Here is a 23,126-nt window from a genome sequence, read left to right as displayed (position 1 = left end):
AAACTATATCAATATATATGTCTATTTGTAGAGAATAAAAAATCATGAATTTTGATATATTTAAAATTATTTTTCGATAAAAATAGCTTCTTAAAAATTAAAAAAAAATAAAAAAACTATGTTTTTGTATATATTAAGGTAACGATTAACATAGTTTAAAGAAACATGTTTTGTTGGAAAACTCATGTCTATTCCTTTCTATTTACGCTGGTACAACGAAGGCTTTTACGACAAAAATAAATGAGTGACTGAGAATTATTCCCCTATTTCAAACCTTTTTTTTTTCTCAATTGAACCCTCTTCTTTCTCTTTCTTTCTCTCTCTCTCTCTCTCTCTCTCTCTCTATATATATATATATATATATATATATATATATATATATATATATATATATATATATATATATATATATATATATATATATATATGGAAAAGTAGAATTTGGTGGTACCACACTTGTCAGATTTTGAGACATTCTTTTGAATTATTGGCAGAAGATATTTACTTAGTTAGTAATCCTTTTAGCAACCTCATACACGTCAGTGTTTTTTTTGATAAAACTTACAATATAATGATATGAGAATCTATATATGTCTATATACATAGATTTTATTAGATATTATAATATTCAAATATTTGTTAAATAGTAAGGGAATATTTGCGTCAAACGTCCATCAAGATCATTACAACTTTACAAGGATTTATGTCCCCAAACACTTAGCAAGTGACTTGCTTGATCTTAGAGCACATGTCACATGAATGCAAGTGATGATCAACAATACTGTTATTCGAGATTGACCATTTTATTAAACTGTCTCAATCTTCAAAATTCATCATATAAAGAACTCATGAAATCTCTTGTTGATTAATTGACAAATTGAGAATAGTTGGAATTTCAGATCATATGATTGTCATAGTGTAATTATTCTGAGTGTGAGAGTTTTGCACACATATACATGTATCTTTTGTCATTTGTAGGTCATTTACTCAACCTATCATAATTAAGCCAATTTAATAGGGTTTAAAGTTTAAACTCCAAACCCAAATGAGGTGTATTTTTGGCTTGTCCCCTGTTCAAATTCATTAGGTGGTGAAATCCAATGCTCATTTTCAAATAAGATTCTTGTGTTGTAATGAAAAACCATTCAACAAATGGTAGACACAAAAAAAAACACTTTATTTTTTACATGAAAAATGTTAAATCTTCTAGTCTTTGGATTGGATGATTCCTATCCAAATAGTTGAGATCAACTACATCATTGCACGCTTGATTATATATGAAACTTTGAGGTTATACTCTTAAAACTATAAAAGATCCAAAATTAATGATAAATATATAATAGATAAATTATATTATTTACCATTTAAAATAAATAAATAGGTTTATCTATATATCAGTTAAAAAAATTTAAATAAAATATTATTTAATATTAATAAAAGGAGTTACCTTGATGTCATTTCTGTTTTTTACTTGTATTATTGGATGGGCCTTAAAAATGATCTAGTATTTAAATATAGGATTAAGGTGATTATGAATACAAATAACAATTAGAGAAAACCCTACTCCCTAATTTCCAAACCAAAACGGTGGCTCCTTTTCTTTCATTTCATTAAAGTTCGATGACAAGAACAAAAAAGAAGAAAGAAAAAAGGAGCAATTATTTGATATGGTTGAAGGTTTGACAATCATTTAGATTCGCTTGTATGAACACACCATACAGGGTGTGTTTGGCATGGAGCTTTTGGAAGCGTTTGGAAGTTTCTAGCATTTAGCTTTTGATAAAACGCTTTAGTTTAAACAAAAAGCTTCGTTTGGCAGTACGAACGTTTAACTTTTAGTTTTAACAAAACGCTCTGATTCTAAAAGTTACTTCATGTAGCGTTTAACAAAACGCTCCTGAGTTTTTGAAATCGATTTCCATAATTACCTTTAAAAATATATTTATACATTTATTTATTTTTAATCAATTGTCCTTTTATGTAATTTTATATATTTCAAAAGCTTCCAGCTACTTTTGCCAAACATTCATATAACAAATAAAAGCTACAGCTTTCCGCTACCAGCTACCTGGTACACTCTACCAGCTAACCGCTACCCGCTTTCAGCTAACAACTACTTTTGAACCTAAATCTCTCTCTCTCTCTCTCTCTCTCTCTGTGTCTATATATATATATATATATATATATATATATATATATATATATATATATATATATATATATATCATTACCTATATGTTTGAGATTACTACTTTGGTGCACGTCATTGAGGTGCTTATTTCCTCCAATAAATAAAATTCTGCCAGCAACTTTTAACATATATGTCTATATACTCTCCTCCGATAAATAAAATTGTGCCGGCAACTTTTAACATATATGTCTATATACTCTATTTTTTAGCATTATAGCTGTAGGTTTAGGTTATATCTGCTAGGCTTAGGTTGTAAAGATGTGTCGTTGTTGTACCGTTTTACTTTTGTTTTATTCTTGACTAATAAAATTTGGCCTTTATTACCGTTTACCTGTGCTTATCCCAAACAATTTTCTCCCCACGCAGTTAACTTTGGAATTCTTTGCTACACCGCCTATAGTGATACGTGTTGGCGTTGTATGTTGTCTAAGATATGGTCCAATTAAACTAAACGGTTTAATTTTTTGCCCAATTAAATCAATTGGTGTTTATTGTTTCTGATATTTATTTATTTGTTGGCTTTTTTTTTTTTGCATTTTCACATTACAAGAGCTGAGATTCTATTGAATTCGTTGCTTCAATCTTCTTAGATCTGCATACTTATTCCGAGGGTTTTACTTATTCTGAGGGTTTATAAAGGTTCGAATTTGTTGTGCAGCAGGATTTTGTGCATGCTAATTAGGAGGACCGAAGGTATGAATGACAGTTCTATTTCTGTCTTTTTTTTTTTTTTTCCTTTTCACATTACAAGAGTTGAGATTCTATTGAATTCGTTGCTTTAATCTTTTTAGATCTGCGTACTTATTTCGAGGGTTTATAAAGGTTCGAATTAGTTGTGTAGCAGGATTTTGTGCATGCTAATTAGGAGGACCGAAGGTATGAATGACAGTTCTATTTCTTTGCCATTTGAGTATTTTTTGTATATTTTCTTTCTCCAATTGTTCACGATGTTGCTATTACATGAAAAGTGTTGTCATGTTTCTTCTTTTACCCTGATTTCAAATGGTTTTCCTTATTGTTTTTACAAAGAATGTTAGCCAATTTGCTAAAATTCTATATAAATCTAATGGGTTATGCTATTTTTTAGGTTAGTAATATTTGTTTTGTTGCTTATGTTATTCATCTGTTTTTATTGCAAAAGGTTGATAAATCTATCATGAAGGATGTTCAGCCTTCTTTGGAGTTTGAGGATAGGAAAGCATATAGGAAACGTGCTATTTTAAGATGGAAACAACAAAGACTTGAACAGAAAAAAAAAATTACATAAGGAAATCTATTTCAAAGCAAGAAAATCGTAAAAATAAGCATAATTTTGCCGGTCATGCAACAGCTAGAGCTCTATTAAAGTTCATTCCTGTTGTTGCTGATATCTTACCTTACGTTCCTGACTGTCATCATTGTGGTGCTTTAAAGTTCTATTCAGAAACATCTGGTTTTTGTTGTTTAGATGGCAGTGTTGTCTTGTATAGTAATCACCTTCCAACAGTCATGATTGAACTACTAACTTCAGACTGTCACGAAGCAAAGGTTTTTAGAACATATAATAACCATTTCGCTTTTACATCCTTAGGTGTTACATCTGATCCTAATTTCAATAAGAGAGACAGCGGGATTTATACTTTTAGAGTTCAAGGTCAGATGTATCATTTTATAAATGGTTTATACTCTGAAAATGACCGACATAAAAATCTGCAGTTATATATTCATGATACTGAACATGAGATCCAAAATAGGTTAATGGTTTGTCCACTGATATGTGAAACTCTGGTTCAGAAGTGTATAAAATATCTTCAACATAATCCATATGCTTATTTTTTCCGGAATTTGAAGAATATTGGAGACTTGGATACTTATAAGATTGTTCTTAAAACTGTTGTTGTTCAAGACCAAAGAGTCTATAATAAACCCGATGTATCACAGGTTGCTGCAATTTGGGTGGACGGTGAAGATAATGGGGAGTGTGGTCCAAGAGATATCCGAGTTACAACCCATGAAGCTGACTCTAGAAATATAAAGTATTTTTATGGCTGTTATGATCCTCTACAGTATCCTTTAATGTTTCCTTTTGGAGAACTAGGCTGGCATCAAGGTATTCTAAAAAAAAATAAAACAACCCAAGGTAGAAAGCAGGGTTGTGTTCAGCTGTAGAAAAACTTATTGCTCCGGGTAGTATAGCGTGTGCGGATGACTTATTAAAGATGGAAGAAACTGGTAAAATACTTACTCTTTCTATTTTTTATATTTTTTTTTTGGGAAAAATGTATTGTGCTTTACTTCTTTTCTCTTTTTTATATAGTGCTTGGAAGAAACGCAGATAACCCCAAGGTTGTATCTGTTAGAGAGTATTACGCTTATAAGCTTCAGATAAGGCATGATGACACAACTTATTTACTCTATTTTGGTAGATTACTACAGCAGTATATAGTTGACAGCTATGTTAAATTAGAAACACAAAGACTAGATTTTTTTAGAATACAACAGGAAGAAATAAGACAAGAATTCTTGCAAGGAGTTGTGGATGCAATGGCAAAAGGGGAAACAGAGGGTTCTGCTATTGGTAGAAGAATAGTATTACCTTCGAATTTTATTGGCGGCCCTAGAAACATGAGACAAAGATATGTAGATGCAATGGCCTTGGTACAAAAGTTCGGTAAGCCTGATATTTTTTTAACTATGACGTGCAATCCTAATTGGCCTGAAATAATAGAAAATCTTAAACCATATGAAGAAGGCCAAAATAGAGCTGATTTGATTGTTAGAGTTTTTCATGCTAAAGTAGAACAACTTAAACATGAACTTTTCAAGAATAACATTTTCGGAGAAATTTGTGCTCACACTTACGTTATAAAATTCCAAAAAAGAGGACTTCCACATGCACATTTTTTGCTTATATTAGAAAGCAACTGTCAAATGCATACACCTGAAGACTTTGACAAAATTGTTTCTGCTGAAATACCATCACAAAGTGCAAATCCTCATTTGTTTAGGATGGTTGTGCAACATATGATTCATGGTCCATGTGGCTCTTTAAATCATTTTAACGTATGTATGAAAAAGAAGGGTTCTTGTAAAAATCTTTACCCAAAAGACTTTTCTTCTCAGACTATTCAGACAGACGATGCATATCCTATATATCGTAGACGTAACGATGGGTCTGAAGTGAAAGTCAGAGGTGCTATTCTTAATAATAAATGGGTCGTTCCGTATAATGCCTATTTGCTTTGTAAATTTAACTATCACATTAATATAGAAATTTGTTCATCAATAAAGGCTGTGAAGTATATATATATATATATATATATATATATATATATATATATATATATATATATATATATATAAGTATATTTGTAAAGGTTCTGACAAGATAAGCTTTAATATTTCTCCAATTACAAACCCTGTCCTTATAAATGAGATTGACGAGTATCAATCAGGTCGATGGGTTTCTCCTCCTGAAGGTGCATGGAGAATTTTTAAATTTCCTTTGGGTGAAATGAAACCAACTGTTATTTATTTGCCCTTGCATTTAGAAAACTATCAGCCTTTGACATTCAAACGTAAATCAACATTGGTTAATATTCTGAGTAACTCTGGTAAAAGAAAAACTATGTTGACTGAGTTTTTTGTTGAAAATGATATTGGAGTTTTAGCAAAAAAGCTTAAGCTCACATACAATCAGTTTCCTGATCATTTTGTTTGGAAGGGGGATAAAAAGATGTGGTCGCCCCGGACAATAGGCGACTCAATTGGTCGTATTGTGATTGCTCATCCAACTGAAGGCGAAAGGTATTATCTTAGAATTCTTTTGTCTAGAGTTCGCTGTCCTAAATCGTTTGCTGATTTAAAAATGATTAACGGGGTAACTGTTGCTACCTTTAGAGAAGCTGCTTTGTTACGTGGTTATTTACTTGACGATGCTACTCAACAAGTATGTATGCAATAAGCTTCTACTTTTCATATGCCATATGAGTTGAGAAGGCTTTTTGCTTCACTTTTAGTTTTTACCTGTCCAAATAGTCCGCGCAAGTTGTGGTTGTTATTTGAAGATGCAATGATGGAAGACATTTTACGCCATCACAAAGAGACACACAAAGAATCTAATGCCCGTGCATTTAAACATATTGATTGTTTTCTGCAATCAATGGGAAGACGTCTTCATCAGTTTGATGTTCTACCCCAAAATTCATTTGATCGGTTGATGGAAGACGACACTAGAGAGATTAAAACAGAAAAAAATATTGTTGTTTCCACTGAAGATTTGGCTGCAATATATACTCTTAATAGAGAACAGAAGGTTGCTTTTGAAATGATAATGGATGCAGTTAGCTGCAATAAACCTGGTTGTTTCTTTATCGATGGTCCAGGTGGCACTGGGAAAACATTCTTATATAGAGCTTTATTGGCTAAAATTAGATCTGAAGGTCATGTTGCTTTGGCTACAGCTACATCAAGTATTGCAACATCATTATTGCCTGGTGGAAGAACAGCTCATTCGCGTTTTAAAATACCTTTGGATGCGGCTGAAGGGTTTGTATGTAAGGTTAGTAAACAAACACTTCCTGTTGTTCTTTAGCAGTGCTCATTAGGATTTGTAAGTTGATTATATGGGATGAGGCTCCAATGGAAAAGAAATCTGCAATTGAATCCTTGGATAGTCTACTTAGAGATATAATGGACTGTTCAGCTACTTTTGGTGGTAAAGTTGTTGTTCTTGGTGGTGATTTCAGACAAACTCTTCCTGTTGTTAGGCTAGGAAGTAAAACACAAACTATTTCTGCTTGTTTAACTAATTCTTATTTATGGCCATCTCTTACCCATTTGCAGCTAACAGAAAACATGCGAGCTCTATTGGATCCTTTTTTTTCAAGTTTCCTTTTGGCACTTGGTAATGGTATAGGAACTCATACAGACGATGCAGTTGTTTCTCTGCCATCATCAATGCTCATTCAGGGTTGTAATGATGTTAACGGTTTGGAAGCTCTTATGAAATACGTTTATCCTAACATTTTTCTTACTCCTGCCACTTTCTCTCCCACTTGTAATCGTGTTGTTCTAACAACTAAAAATACTTTTGTAGATGAGATTAATGATACTTTGATATACAAATTGCCCGGAGAAGAGATTGAATATTTTAGTCTTGATGAGACTATTGATCCAAATGATCAGGCCTAGTATGAGGATTTACTTCATTCCTTAACACCAAATGGTATGCCACCTCATAAACTTGTTCTTAAGTATAATGCTCCTATTATTTTGTTGTGGAACATGAACCCCTTTGAAGGTTTATGTAATGGTACTAGACTTTTCTGTAAAGATTTTCAAAGGAATGTTATACGTGCAGAGATAAGCTATGGAGAATTTGCTGGAAAAGAGGTTTTGCTTCATAGAATTCCATTACAACCACCAACAGGAGAACAATATACAGTTCCATTTAAAAGATTTCAGTTCCCAATTAGATTGTGTTTTGCAATGACCATTAACAAAGCTCAAGGTCAAACGCTTGATTATGTTGGCATTTACTTGAAAGAACCTGTTTTTTCTCATGGCCAGTTGTATGTAGCATTTTCGAGAGCAAAAAGTATAAACAGTATTAAAGTTTTTATAACGGGATCTACATATGGTAGCTCAAAGAAATATAACAACTAAGAATATCGTCTATAAAGAGATTTTACAACATGCTCATCAGCTGTCGATGTAGGTACTTTTCCTACAACTTCCTATTATTTTTCTTTTATTCATGTACCCATTTAATATTCTTTTTACCACAGGTAGTTGTTGATCTTTGCAACTACAGGATGCATGGTATTTCATTGCTTTTCAATGAAAAAGGTCAGCTACTTTTTATCAATCGATTTGAATATAAAATATTTTTTTATAAACATCTTCGCTGTTCTTACTCACATTTGAGGACATCCTTAATCTTTACTCTATTTCTCAATTCAGTTTTATTAAACATCTTTACATAGTATCTTTTAGGATCTCCCTCGGTTTTATGTTTTACAAACACAATTAACCTCATTGACATCAATTTGAACATGACAGTCTTTCTTGCTTTGCATGTCAATATGTATGTGTTTACTTTCTTATAGGCTGTAACCTACTCACACGGTATCGAAACCACACCCCTCTGGAACAGTATTCAATCAGGAAGTGACAAAACTTCACCAAGAAAATGAAATCTAAACATTAGATCAGGAGATTAGGTAGACTATATCATATATTTAAATATGTAAAGCTTGTAATGTATGTCATTTGGATATAAGTTTTACTAACTAATCTTTCTTACGTTTACTGTAATTGTTATGTAGAACGAATCAACCTCATTCTGTGCTTACGGCTGAATGTGATACTTGCCTCATGTTTTGGTGAGATGGAAACTTAAACTAGGTTGTTTTTTATGGTGGGCTTAATTTTGGTTTATCATTTCCTGGTCCTTCAACAGTTTCCAACATGAAAGACCCAACAAGCCAATTAAAATTATTGGTAATCGACTTTTTTTTATGTGCAACGTGCTAATTTTGTTATACTACTCATTCTCATAAAAGTTTTTCATTTAGTTGACAGGAAACAGAGGAAATAATGGCTATAAAGATAAATCAAGAGTACTCAATTTGTTAGTATTGATCTAACTGCATAATTACAACAGGTCATTGCAACTTTTACAAAATGGTTTTCTTTTAATTAATCTAATGTTCAATAAATGAGTTACTTATAAATTCTTTACTATAGACTAACTATTGATATGCACAACTGAATTATCTATTAATATTAAGATTTAGTTTCATTTAAAATAATAACATATCTTCTTTAATTAGCTATAATATTTCTTACAATAGACTATGACACATTTTCATATATAGTTATAACAACGTACTTTCATTTCCTTACCCATAATAGCAATTTACTCTCATTTACTTACCAAAAAATTATACCATTCACCTTTATTTTTTCGTCGTGAAGATAATCTACTTTCACAGTTTAGTTATTCAAACTGTCCTGCCTAAATAAACAATACCATTTTGACACAAATCTGCCCGTTAAACCAAGTGATTGATTCTTTTGCTTGGTCGTTACCGATCGGTTTGTATACTGGGTTATATCAAAAAATGTGAAAAATACTAATTTGTATTCTAAGATTCTCCCGCACCTATTATAATTACTCGATTTCATTTTTAACAACCGTTGCAAAATCTTTCATATAACCAAATTGAAAAACCCATCAGTAACTACCGAGCAAAATGGTCCACCACTTTGTTTAACGGGCATATTGGTGTAAACATGAACTTCTTTATGTCAAGTTGGATGGTTTACTTTACTAAAGTGTGAAATTAGATCATCTTTAGTAGGAGAAAATAGATGTTACTGGCATAAAGTTTTGGTAAGAAAATGAAAGCTTATTGCTGTTATGGGTAAGGAAATCTTATTACCTTGCTGTAACTGTTACCATCTTTTTTATACAATTCTATTGTTTATTTATGCCATCTAACATTCGCTATCGCATGAAAGACAAGTTATTTTCTTGGTTCAGTCATTCTCATTCACATCAGCTGTACCTCTTGTTGTTGCAATACATAGAAAGACCGTTTAATGGTTCAGTTTATTTTAAAATTATTATCACCTATTTCCAATTCCACTTTTAATAATATGTTTTCCATTTCTACATATTCTTTTTATAATTATTTTACAAGTAATCATTCTGCTAATTTTCATCAATTTATGTCTCTTTCATTATACATATCCATATAAATATAAGGTTTCTTTTTCCTATTACATTGTATCCATAATGCTTTTTGTTGTTTATATACTACCTCGATTTTGTTATAACTCTGTGCAGGTACGTGCAGATTTTGGACATTAACAATTTTTTGGAAATAGGGCTATCATATTTCCAATAACTTTATAAATTAGAGCAGACCATATTTATTACACATTTTTTTTTGTTTTTTTTGTCGGCTTTAAGGATATTTAATATGTGTATTGAACCTGATTTGATATTTTAGTCAATTTATATGTAAAAGTTGTTATGTATTGATGCTTATTATTTTTATTTTTTAAAGAATGTTTTGTTTATGTGTACTTTAGATTATTGTATATCTTACTCGATCTTAGTGTAGAGTTGTATGTTCCCAAAATTTAATCCATTTTTATTAGGCAAAATTTTTTAGACTTCTCTCATTATTAAATACATTTGAATTCGAACTATGGTATTTGGTATATGTTTTGATGAGTACCCTTACATATACCGTGTATATTTATTTGGTAATTTTAATATTTGTAGTTATATGACAAAAAAAATGTTTATTTAAAATTCAGTTTAAACTTACTTTAGAACGGATTTTCTTTCCTGTAATCCAATCTACATATTTAGAGAAATTTTTTCATTTATGATAATAATAATCCGTTTACCATCATTTAGAGTTTAGGGGCCCAATTGTATGTTTTTTAATGGGCAACGTAAAACGATGGCTGTAAATATTCTACACTTATTTATTCACAATTTAGGAGCCAACTTAGGGTTTCTAAAATCCCACCTCATAAGTATAATGATGGGGAAACAGAGGTATTCTCATCTCAATAGATTATTCTTCACACATCCCATCTCCACATAACTCTGATTTACTAGGTCGCACGTGGCCACTATCCATCAGAACCTCAGTTATTTTTTACGCTGTCTGTTTAGATAGACAGAAAATGCAAAAATTGATCTATTTTCTTACTTAAGATATTTACACGTGGATTTCGAATTTCCCAATTTTACACGTAATAATTTTTTACCTTATATATTTACTGTTATTGTTGATCAATTTCTTAACAAGAAAATCTGTACACGTTTGATCCGGTAAGTTTACCTAATTGTTATGAAGAGTTGTTCTTCATTTTTTTTTCATTTTCTTAATTTACCTATATGCCTCTTGACTTTTTTTACAAATTTTTATCTTGCAGTTAAATAAACATGTCTACACAGCTTACTCCGATTATGGAAATCAATCAGGCAAGTCACAACCGGTGGACAACCCTTGTACAAATCTTAGAATGTCAGCACGTTTTGCAAACTAAAAAAGGGTCTTCTTACAAACGACTGATGTTAACAGATTCTGAAGGCTTAAAGTTCACAACAATTATTTTCAGTGAGAATTTAAACTACTATGCAAGAACATTCACACAATACAGGAGGTATCACATCTCAAATGCGTTTGTCATCCCATGTGATCCAAGATATGCAGTTAGCTTATATGGATTTTCATGGGTGCTCAATAAGCGAACGCTTGTACAAGAACATCCTGATCGCAATCCGGTGAATTTACCTTGTACTTATGAATTCAAACCATTTACGAGGCTCCATGAACATGCTGAATCAGAACATCTTCAAAGTAAAATACCTTTTCTATTTACATAACAATTATTTTTTGTTTATTTATTTATTTTTCTTAATATTATATATATATATATATATATATATATATATATATATATATATATATATGTATTATGTAGATGTCAGAGGCATCGTTGTACGATGTTTGCCCAGTTATGAACAAGGTTCTGACCTTGTCAGTCGGAGAGATGTCGTTATTATCAACGAAGAGTATAAAATTCTTATCACACAATAATCTATTACCTATTAGTTACATACATTACATTGATTACATTACAATTTGTTTTTATAGAAAACTGCCTTTGGTGATCACTCTGTGGAACCAATTCGATGAACATGAGGGTAATATGTTGCAGTCAATGCAAGGCCCACCCCCTTTGTTCTTTGGACTGAGGCTGAAAGTCACAACTTTTAACTGTAATTTATTTACCTTTTTACCGAATAATATATATATATATATATATATATATATATATATATATATATATATAATAACAATAAAACTTCATTTATTGTACTGATTACAAAAAATGGAAACAACCATCTCTTTAACAACGAAGCCAAATTCAGGTTTGCTCATCAATCCACCGGTTAGGGACGACTTGCAATTACGCACCTGGTATTACTTATGCTGTTCATACCGTATTTTTTTCTTCAAATTATTAAATAACTTCCATTTTTATTTATCTTGATTTATACACTGATACATCTATCTGACAAAATTAGGTACAATAACAACCGCAAGGAAATAAATGACTTGCTATCAGTCACAAACTACCGAAGAAATGATTTCCTTCTACCATATCCAGCTGAAACAAACATATCTTCTATTGTTTCTGCAACTTCACATTTCGACACTGTAAGCTATTTTTTGACTTTAAAAAAATTCATTTTTACAATTATGTTTCATATGTAATTTGTTTCATCTACATTTACATCACATATAAAATAGATGAAAACTGCTTGGGTGAAAGGCACCCTGAGTCTTCCTGAACAAGAACGTAACTTATCATACACTGCCTGTTCCAACTGCTTCAAGTCTATAGAAGCCGACACAACTTGGATTGTTACCTGTCCTTCTTGTCACATCGAGTCAGAAATTCAGCAGATGTAAGCATGAATCTTCTTTTACTCCCTTCTTGAAATATTTTTTACTCACCTATGAAATTTCCTTTAGGTCAAGGTTAACTGTTTTGATTGCCGATGAAAGTGGAGTCATGAAAGCAAATTTACACACACCTGAACTTGAAAAGTTTATACATTTCTCTCCAAAAGATGTGCAAATCAGTGAAGAAACGGTAAATACACATTTTATCTAACCTTGTAAAAACATGTCAGTTTATAATTATATAAATGCTTTTTAACATTTGTTAATGTGTAACAGAGTCAAACTCTATGCAATTCCATTGCCACTGCAATCAAGTCTGTTTATATTGTTGCTTTCGTTCGTGCATACGAAGTGCATTTTCAAGGAACAACAGACATCAAAGTGAATATTGTTAAAGCTTACAAAGTAAATGATCGTGCTGCTGTATCAAATGAGTCTGATAACATGGTCCATAGATCAAACATTGGTGAAGGCACATCAACAACCAAGAATGTGTCTTCTCTTGCAGCCACAGTTCCTTTGCCATCGGCTGGTGAAATTGAAAAACCTCTTGAAGTTAAGAATTCAAAGCAAGTTCCTGTTATATACTTGCTTCCAAAGAATAAACCAGAACCAATTCTAATGGCAAAGCATCTTGTTCCAGAAACTCCAAGTTCCAGCTCCTCTCCAATTGAACAAAAAGTTTCTGAATCAGTCCCACCTTTAGCACTTCCTGTGAAAGAAGATGTTCCTCGGGCAAGCAATCCAAGGCCTTCCAAAAAAATAAAGTAATTGTGGTTTGTTAAAGATGGTGACTATCTTCTACATATCTTTTGCGAATAGAATATAGAGGGTCTATTCGATATGTAAATAATATCTTTTGCGAATAGAATATAGAGGGTCTATTCGATATGTAAATAGTATCTTTTGCGAATAGAATATAGAGGTCTATTCGATATGTAAATAGCAGCTAACTGCAGTTGACAACCATCTTTGTATGGTTTCTTTTGGCGTATAGATCATTAAGATATATTGTATATACACTTTCAAGTTTTTCATATAAGATCTATTGTATATACAGTTTCAAGTTTTTATATGAAAACTGGAACTACAATCTACTTTTATTATGTTGGCATGTACTGGGTTCACAAAGATAATATACCACAATATTGTTGAATACTTTATAACCATCTTTCTTTGTAACACAATCTTCACAAAAATGACAACTCTCATCTAACCTTCGTTCCATTATCTACAATTTCATTTGAATTCTTATATTATGATAAAAAAAATCACAAAGATAATATACCACCAAGATAATATACCACAATATTGTCGAATGAAACAAATAAGAGATTGCAAACCTAATCATATTTGAGGTGAAATTTCAAAAACTCTTAGACTACGACTTTCCACCATATCTTCATCACTTCACTTCTCTTCTCCTTAAAAGCAATAACTCCTTAAAAGCAATAACCTAAGCAATAACCTACATGAATGAAAATTAAATTAATAAATAAAGAATAAAATCAAAGATCCATTTAACAAATTTATGGATAAAACTCACTTTGGTTGTCCACTTGACAGATATATCATTTTGGTAGTCCATTTGAAAAAGATACAGTAGGATTATTAGATTATTAGAATTGTTAATATGATTCATATCCATATCCCTTATGAGCATACTCAAAAGTATTGGAGTTGCTACAGGCCAAAAACTGTTCAAATCAGAGTCCCTGCCAATGCCAATTCCATTGTCATTGCCAACACCACACAAACTCATGTAACTCCAACTGCAGGTGCGTACGACAACATGCTTTGTGATTTTGTATTTTCAATGTACTTAAATTATATATTTTCTCTCTTTAAAACACTATACTTTTAAAGTACAATGCTATATTGCCAATATTTCCAGCAACAGTATGTTTTGTGATTTTTTATTTCTATATGCGAAAAATACCAATGTACTTAGATTATATATTTTCTTTCCTTACAATTTAAAGTACACCATTGTACTTTTAAAGTACAATGCTATATTGCCCATATTTCCAGCAAGAGTATAAGTATATTACACATTCTCTTAACACCATGGAATGGAATGTACAAGTTTCGGTAAACACACTATATTTTACACTTTTACCATTTGTAAAAGAATAAACATTCAACTTAAACTTCTTACAATGACTACACACTTATATAGATATTATCTTTATACATTGTACTATTTAAGTTTACCATTTCGCTTAACTGTGATGAAACTCCGCTCCGGAATCGATTCTATAGGGTCGTGATTATCACGGCCCTCATCATGTTCCTAGTATATATATATATATATATATATATATATATATATATATATATATATATATATATATATATAAAAGACTAAATGGTTCAATTGTTATATAAGAACATCCCTTAGAAGAGAACCAACTGAAGTGTGATTATGTGCCCCAAAACTTTATATATATATATATATATATATATATATATATATATATATATATATATATATATATAGTGAATATACCTAACAACCCTATATAAACTTATATACCTAAACCTTATAATGCGTCGTTTTACCCTGCTATTTAATGAAATCACGTCCAATTGATTTTCTACGAATCTAATTATTCTTAATTTTAATTAAGAAAACAACTTCCAAAATTATTTCACAAATATGTGATTGTTACCGTCGACTGTTGTTGTTTTCTTAATCGACTAGTTCTATTTTCTTAATCTCTTAAATGATTGTTTGTCGTAATTATCATCAATCGATTGGCTTCTATTTTCTGGTTGATCACGAAATTTACTTATCAAGTGATTGGTGTTGCTTGTGCGAAACTAATAATTACAACATCAAACTTATATAATTCTTTATTTTTGTTTTGTTTATCTTGAACATCATATATCTTATTAGGGTTCTGGTATACATTAATGGCTGTTAATGGAATTCATGTTTGATCTTGTAACCGCTAGTTCCACTAATTTGATGTTTTTTTACTTCTCACGGGAGGAAACATATATTGCAATCATGGTGTTGATCAATTGAGTATTTAATCAACGTGTATGCGTTATTTTTACTAATATATTTCGATGGCATCTTATATACGTTAATGGTGATAATGTAATTCACGATTGATCATCCTGTAACCATTAATTCCATTAATTTTTTGTTTTTACATGTACTCCTCATGTTAGGAAACATAGATTGCATTAATGATGTTAATCAGTTGATTTTTTAATCAACTTGTATGCATTAGTTTTACCAATTTAATATATTTCCATTTTGCTCAGGTTAATTAGTCTTGATATATGATTCCTCTGCATATTTATTTTAATTACAGGTCATGATGGTTGAAATAGAAGAAGTTGATCAACCTACAGTAAAACATGTTAGAAAATAAGGGATGAATAGATTGCTTGGATTCTCTGAAAGTCGTGATTCACTATCAAATTGAAGTATTTTGATGGTACAGATCGAACACTCAATTGGATGAAATTCAGAGAATGAAATCTGAGAATGTATTTGAAAATGTTCTTCAAGATGTACCAAAAAAATGACCAAAAACGGATATATCATTCCTGTCTGAAAATTGTCATAAAACTACCAAACCTGTCAAAAAACGGATCTCAGGGAAGAAGTCGATCCCAGCCAGGGGCTCTGCCCCTTGGACCCCGCCAGGGGCGCTGCCCCCGGCCCCCCGTTCGTTTAGGGGCTTCCCCCTAAATAACAATGTACTTTGAATCTTGAAAAACTTGAACAAGTATGCACTCCTACACCATCCTAACTTGTTCAATATTCAACAAGATCACTTTTGGTCAACAAATTTAATCCTATTACACTTAAATAATATTTGATGATATAAAATCACCAACAAAACACATGTTATTGATGATAATGAAGCAAATGGAATGGTAGAATGTGATGAAGGTAAAGGTAATGATGAAAGTATAGTGGGAAAAGTTTTCAATACACCTGATGATGCATATATATTTTATAATGATTATGCGTTTTTACATGGATTTGGTATACGTATTGATACCACATTTAAACATAAGATGACAAAGGAGCCTTATCGGAATATATATGTATGCGATAAAGAAGGTTTTAAACGGTTAGACGACAATGCTTTAAGTGGAATCGAGAAAAAGCGTCGTAGAGATGTTAGAACCGGATGTAAAGCTGAACTTTGAATTTCAAAAATTAAGGATGGTAAATGGTTTGTATACTCGTTTAAAGACACACACACAATCATGATTTGAGCATGACACCAACGAAGGTGATGAAGCATCAATCTCATGGCAAGTTCCATCGTACAATGGAATGTAAATCTCTTATAGTGCAACTAGGTCAAGCTGGATTGAGACCTTGTCATGTTAAAAAGGCTATTAATGGAATGAAAACCTCAACCGTGGCTGATGTTACTTCAAAGTAGTGTGCTGATGTCTTATCTGAGCAACGAAAACAATACAGAGGAAAGGAGTTCTATGGACTTATAAAACATTTCCAAGATAAAGCCTTATTGGATAATGACCCATACTTTTATGTGGATTTGTGTGATGATGGGTCTCCTAAAAATATATTTTGGGCTGATGGAAGATCAAGAGACGCTTATACTAAATTTGGCGATGTTGTTATGTTTGATGTCACTTATATGACAAACAAATTCAAGATGCCTTTTGCTCCTTTTGTTGGTGTTAATCATCATGGGCAATCTATACTTTTTGGTGGAGCGTTGTTAGAAAACAAAAAAGAAGAAACTTTTGAATGGTTATTTGAGCATTTTCTCAAGTGTATGTTTGGCAAATATCTGAAGGCAATCATTGCTGATCAACACAAAGCTATGGGTAATGCAATAAAAAAAGTGTTTCGAAACACTCGACATCGGTTTTGTGCATGGCATATTAAGAAGCATGAACAAGAACACATTAAACCGTATGTTTCCCGTTATAGTGATTTTAAGAAATCATCTACAAAATGGGTAAATAGTGACACCATTGAAGAATTTGAAACTAGGTGGGAAGTTATACGTGATAAGCATAGATTGGAATACAATTGTTGGATAAGTGATACGCATAACCAACTAATACATTGGGCTAAAGCCTTCTTGAAGGATGTTTTCTTGGCTGGTATGACTACAAGTGGACAGAGTGAGAGTATTAATTCATTTTTTGATGAATTTGTTAACTCAAAGACTATGTTGAATGAATTTGTAGTGCAATATGAAAAAGCAGTTGAGTCTCGAAGGACCGCCGAAGAAGATGAAGACTTTAAGACTATGAACTCGAGACCGGTTCTTTCTTCTCTTCATCCAATTGAAGAAAAAGCAGGCGAGTGTTATACTAGAAAGATTTTTGATATGTTCAAAAAAGAATGGACAGAAGCTACTAGCAATTTAACTCACGAGACTATAAGCAAGAGTAATGTAGAAATCAAATATCGAGTGGGGCAACTAAAATTTGATAAAACATATTGGCGTTATGTGATCTTTCATTTTTCTAATGATGTCAATGTCACATGTTTGTGTTCTAAGTATGAGATGGATGAGATTTTATGCAAGCATAGCCTATATGTGATGAAGAAGAGACATGTTGATACACTACCTAGTCGTTATATTTTACATCGATGGACTCTTAATGCTAGGTATAAGTGATGGGTTTTGGTCATAAGACATCCTATGTGCTCATACAAACCCTAATGCTTGGATCTAGGTTTCTCTATTGTACATGCTTTGAATCCAAGACTATAAACCCTAATTCTAGCATATGGAAATCAATATTAACATATAATTAGGTTTAAGATATTACTTTGATTGTTATGTAGTAATAACAATCCCAATTCCTCCTTGAATTGACTTTGGAAGGCTTAGAGTCACAAGTGTCACTCCTCTAATGGCTTACAAACATCAAGAGCAAATGGAGAAGGTATAAAGAGAGAGGAGAGAGGTAGGAATTCGTCCTTAGGACTTCTAGGGAAGGCTTAGATGAATTCATGACCCTTAGGGGGTTTATATAGGTGTAAAGATTAGGGTTTTAGTCCTTATCCTTATCTAGTTGCTTGCCCACCAAGCAACCATAAGATAAGTCTTAGAAACCCTTATCCTAGTCGAATTCTAAGGCATTATCTCCTTAAATTCGTTCACCCTATATTTAAGATAATCCTTACCTTATTTTGTAACTATCACATAATTACAATTCAGCTCCTCTAGTTTAATTAATTACACTTGATCACAAAATTAATTCTTAATTAATTATTGACCAATATTAATTAAACAAATATGATTTCTCCTTTAATATATTATTCTTATAACATATTAATAAATCATAATAACCTCTCTCTCTATTTATTTCTCCAATCAAGTTGCTTTGGTGAAGGCAACCCAAAAGGACCATGCACCATCGGGTCAAGTACATACCAAAATAGTTATGGACTTAGACACTAATCCAACAGTCTCCCACTTGGATAAGTCTAACAACTATTCTGCGTATGACTTCGGATCCCGATCTGCAATCGTAGCTTTCCAAAGCCGATGTCAACTCTGATCATATCAAATACACGTGTCCTTAGATAAGGGATCATATATTCCTCCATTCTAGATATCATATGAGATATGATTTCAAATCATTCTCTTTGTACTATATCTCGATTTCTGATTTATGATGACAGACTAATTGAACAAATCAAATTAGCCCCAGCCCGGCCGAGCATTTACGTTTATCATCACTAAACCATCGAGGGGCCCAAAGATATCGCCTTTATCCTACTTTGAATAAAAGGAATGGATAAACTTTGATACAATGCTCGCTTGCACTCACGCACCGAATCACACACAACAATATGTTTTATAACACCAAGTTACTAGTGCGTTTACATATTATTAATGTGCAACCGATTCGCAAGATACAACTCACACATCTCGGTTTCAAGAATATAAGATGTTATTGTCTCACCAATCACTCGTGATACAATTCATGGAGTGATCCAAGTGAGCGTGGGTTTAATCCAATGCTCAAATCATATTCATAAGCACTCATGAACGTTGCAGCAAACATTTTCTTATGTCTAATGCTCTTTAGACAGTCCACACACCAATTCACGACAGTCTTCATTCATATCTACTTCCAACATATGAACAACTGTGGCCCGTTCGAATAATTCGATTATTCTTAATAAACTCAATTATTCTGGAAGTCAAAACGTGCAAATGTGAAACACAAGAATAATACTAATCCCATATGGCCTTAAACCTTTGAGTATAAATAAAACGCCTTTTATTTATCACCATATTGATTACTCATTATTTGTCGTTTCGGGTAATCAACTTCTTACTTGAATTCCAACACTTGTCCCATGCTCCTAGCATGCACACAATGTTTACCTATGGTTCTTACTTTGTGAAATAGATCACATTGAACACATTTCCAATCCTTCTCATTTCACAACTCCAAATCCGTTTTTCATAAGTTAAAGAATATCAAGTTCTTGTTACTTATAGAATATGCTAGATTCTAACATTCTATGCAACTGTCCTTTCGTAATGTCACTGCACCAAAGTCACAAAGACTATTGCCAATGATATTACAAAGTCCTCTATTGGAGATTGTTACAAGACAATTCCTTAGATATGATGTCTCTCACTTAAGGTACATTCCTTTGAACATCCTTTTGCATAAAAGTTTCTAATCTAGTCATAGATTTTTCAATATTCAATTCCCAATATGGATACATTTCCATATTTTCCATATGACAACTTATTCTTAATAGAATCTTGTCTATTCATAATAATGTCGATATGGTCCATCCAATACGGAAACATTTCCATATTTTCCAATACTATACTTCCAACTACTCACAAGCAACCAATCCTCGTCGAACTTTGGATTGTCTTTTGATAGTTGTTTAATTATTTTAGTCAAAACCAATTCTAGTCCCTTTTCCCTCTAAACGCGCTCGACATTTGGAAAATTTTAGAATGGTCAAACATTAAAGCATTTGCAATCGATCCTATACCCGAAGCGTATGGGACACGACGCATAATGTTTTATTTGCTATGTTCTCAAAATTCGAATTGTGAAGAGGAATGCCGTAATCATAATCGAAATTTTAAGAACACACTATGTACCCTTGACTAAATTTATTAACATTCCACCACCTAATCCTTTAGATTTGAAATGAAGCATAATATTCTCTCCCTTAATTATATCAAAGAAACCATTCCATCCTTACAACTTTGCAAGGAATGACTCTTGTTTTCTATAATTAATATTGCCAACTTGCAATACTTTCTTAATAATCATACAATCATAACATTTATGCTCCCACTATCATGATGATTATTATAAAACATAACACTTATGCTCCCACTAGCTTCGACATGTATTCATAAACATCTTAACTTTCAGAAAAACAATACTTACTGAATTTCTTAAGTTCATGTTTCTAATACTTAGTGCTTTGATAATCTTTTATCAAGGCTTCTTGAACTTATACACCTTTGCCTTCGATAGTTCATATTTGTGTGTAAACAATTGCCAAACCTCACAATTCAAATTATGGAAAGGGATGTCGTAACCATAATCGAATTTGAGAATGCAATTTTACAATCACTATCTTCTTAAGATCTTTCTTAGTGAAAGCATTTCCTCACAATCATTTTCATGAAGGAGGAAATCTTATGACACTTAGATTTAAATGGCGTATGTGTTCCTATCCATGTGAATTTGTTAAAACCAAAGTTTACGACAAATTCAAACTCATATGGACCGAACTTTCTTAATCTTGATTTCTTGCCTTATGGTAGCACAACTGCCCACCATGTCTTCCAAGTAGTTAAGCAGCTCACCCTTTCCTATCAATGTACCTTTCATTGATTAAGGTGCTTTGCCTTTTATGCGTTCAAAATGAGAACTCATAGAACTCACATGCATAATTAACTCAATTGGAACCGCACAGAAACAAAATAACGTCAACACGATAGGTTGTAAACCTCAACTCGTGTGCTAGTGATGATCGATAAGGTTTATTTGATTTGTTCTTGAAACCTTTCAAGACCATTAAGACTCCCACTGACTCCTTGACATATAAGATTCTCTTGTCAATAACCATTTCTTGACAAACAAATATTCAAGAGTTAGTGTAGCTTTTATCAAAACACTTCATAAATTGGTCCTAGTTGGTCTTTGTCTTATCTAAGACATCACAACTTACCATATTTAATGAATGTTTTAAACCTTCTTAATACTTTTTCACTCATTGTCACAATCTTAACTTTAAGACTTGTTTTGGAACGAAGTATGATTGACTTCTTGATTTGACCATTTCTTCAATCTTTGATTCCTCTTCTTGGACATACAGTTGTACCAAGACTCACTTAGAGGATCAATTGAGATATGGTTCTTAATCATTAAGACCTTCATAAAGCATAAAAGGTACTCTCCCTTCTTCTTAGAATGGAGAAACTTTTATCTCTCTGCCTACTTGATTTTTGTTATTCGTTCTACTATTGATTTAAACCTTTTCAATCAATTCAGAATTACACTTAATCTTATAAGTATAATCATATTTACTAAATCTTTAGTAAATCATAACGAATTTCTCGTTACTCTTATGGTGGACTTTGATCAACACGCAACTTTGTGTACTCGATCTCCTAGTCCTTCACTTGACTCCTTGTCAACGAATTAGTCTAATTTCCAAATAAGAAATTTCTCATTCATCGTGGAACCATGTTGCATGATTCCAAATTTCTGTCCAATTGAAACTTGGGCGATGAGAAACTCTCCTTATTTGGTAAATTCTCGACTTTCCATAACATAACATAATAAGAACCTAATCCATTATTGCTAATAATAGAAACATTTTAACATCAATTTTTCATACACGCCATTGTAAGGATAACTAAATAAAATTTAAAATCAAAATTATTTTATTGCGGAAAAATTTGTCCTTACAATGCAACTCATTGAAAAACTTATGCTAATACATCTTTCTTAGCAATCTAATTCTAACTCTAAGTAGTAGCTCAAGAATCTAATCTTCGAGAAATACGATCGAAATCCATTCCTTCACGGTTAGATTCTGCTCACTTCTTCCCTTAAGCTTCCTTTCTTTTCTTCGATCCTACAAAAAATCAATTGTAATCTTATCACATTATGTATTCAGAATCTAGAATGAAGCTTAAAAGAGTTAGTCAATGGATTTTACCTAAATTAGATCCATACGTTTCGACTCTCCCATCTCTTAGATCTCTTAGGTAAATGGGGCAGCTTTGTCTCCAATGCCCTTTCTCTTGGCAATAAAAGCAAATTGACTCTTTTGGAACATGACATGGAACTACTTTAGACATTTTCTTTCTCTTGTGATCAAACTTTTTGATCATAGCATGTCTTTCGTTGCCATTGTCTATATCCATAGAGGTCTCGAAGGCAGATTCACCAATCAACTTTGCTTTCCTATTGCGCCAAATCAT

The 23,126-nt window shown here is 32.1% G+C and overlaps 3 protein-coding genes and 1 long non-coding RNA gene across 8 annotated transcripts; all 4 read left to right on the top strand.

Annotated features, from left to right (window-relative positions):
- The first annotated feature begins 2,598 nt into the window (after nt 1-2,598).
- Nucleotides 2,599-5,533, top strand: LOC145053589 (uncharacterized). Its single transcript, XM_079001658.1, has 4 exons — nt 2,599-2,884; nt 2,983-3,067; nt 4,112-4,402; nt 4,488-5,533. The coding sequence occupies exons 3-4, from the start codon at nt 4,390-4,392 to the stop codon at nt 5,531-5,533; spliced, it is 1,059 nt and encodes a 352-aa protein (XP_078857784.1). The 5' UTR covers nt 2,599-2,884; nt 2,983-3,067; nt 4,112-4,389.
- Nucleotides 5,534-6,763: 1,230 nt separating this feature from the next.
- On the top strand, nt 6,764-10,262 carry LOC145082788 (uncharacterized). Of its 5 annotated transcripts, XR_013697311.1 has the most exons (8): nt 6,764-7,397; nt 7,533-7,889; nt 7,960-8,020; nt 8,281-8,394; nt 8,500-8,556; nt 8,634-8,674; nt 8,749-8,837; nt 10,026-10,262. It is a non-coding gene; the product is annotated as an uncharacterized LOC145082788 (long non-coding RNA). The 5 variants fall into 5 exon arrangements; XR_013697317.1 differs by having other exon boundaries at nt 7,964-8,020; nt 8,500-8,674; XR_013697305.1 differs by having other exon boundaries at nt 8,500-8,674; nt 8,756-8,837.
- Nucleotides 10,263-12,097: 1,835 nt separating this feature from the next.
- Nucleotides 12,098-13,723, top strand: LOC145068031 (uncharacterized). Its single transcript, XM_079015035.1, has 5 exons — nt 12,098-12,186; nt 12,294-12,426; nt 12,520-12,677; nt 12,745-12,865; nt 12,952-13,723. Exons 1-5 carry the CDS (start codon nt 12,098-12,100, stop codon nt 13,444-13,446), a joined length of 996 nt encoding a protein of 331 aa, XP_078871161.1. The 3' UTR covers nt 13,447-13,723.
- A 3,253-nt stretch (nt 13,724-16,976) lies between these two features.
- Nucleotides 16,977-18,311, top strand: LOC145053580 (protein FAR1-RELATED SEQUENCE 5-like). Its single transcript, XM_079001647.1, has 2 exons — nt 16,977-17,089; nt 17,132-18,311. Exons 1-2 carry the CDS (start codon nt 16,977-16,979, stop codon nt 18,309-18,311), a joined length of 1,293 nt encoding a protein of 430 aa, XP_078857773.1.
- The last annotated feature ends 4,815 nt before the right edge of the window (nt 18,312-23,126 follow it).

The sequence above is a fragment of the Lactuca serriola genome, chromosome 1 (assembly GCF_051521515.1).
Source record: "Lactuca serriola cultivar US96UC23 chromosome 1, Lser_US96UC23_V15, whole genome shotgun sequence".
NCBI classification, from domain to species: Eukaryota; Viridiplantae; Streptophyta; class Magnoliopsida; order Asterales; family Asteraceae; genus Lactuca; species Lactuca serriola.
Note: the sequence above shows the minus strand (reverse complement) of the source record. Positions and strands in the feature narration are given on the sequence as shown.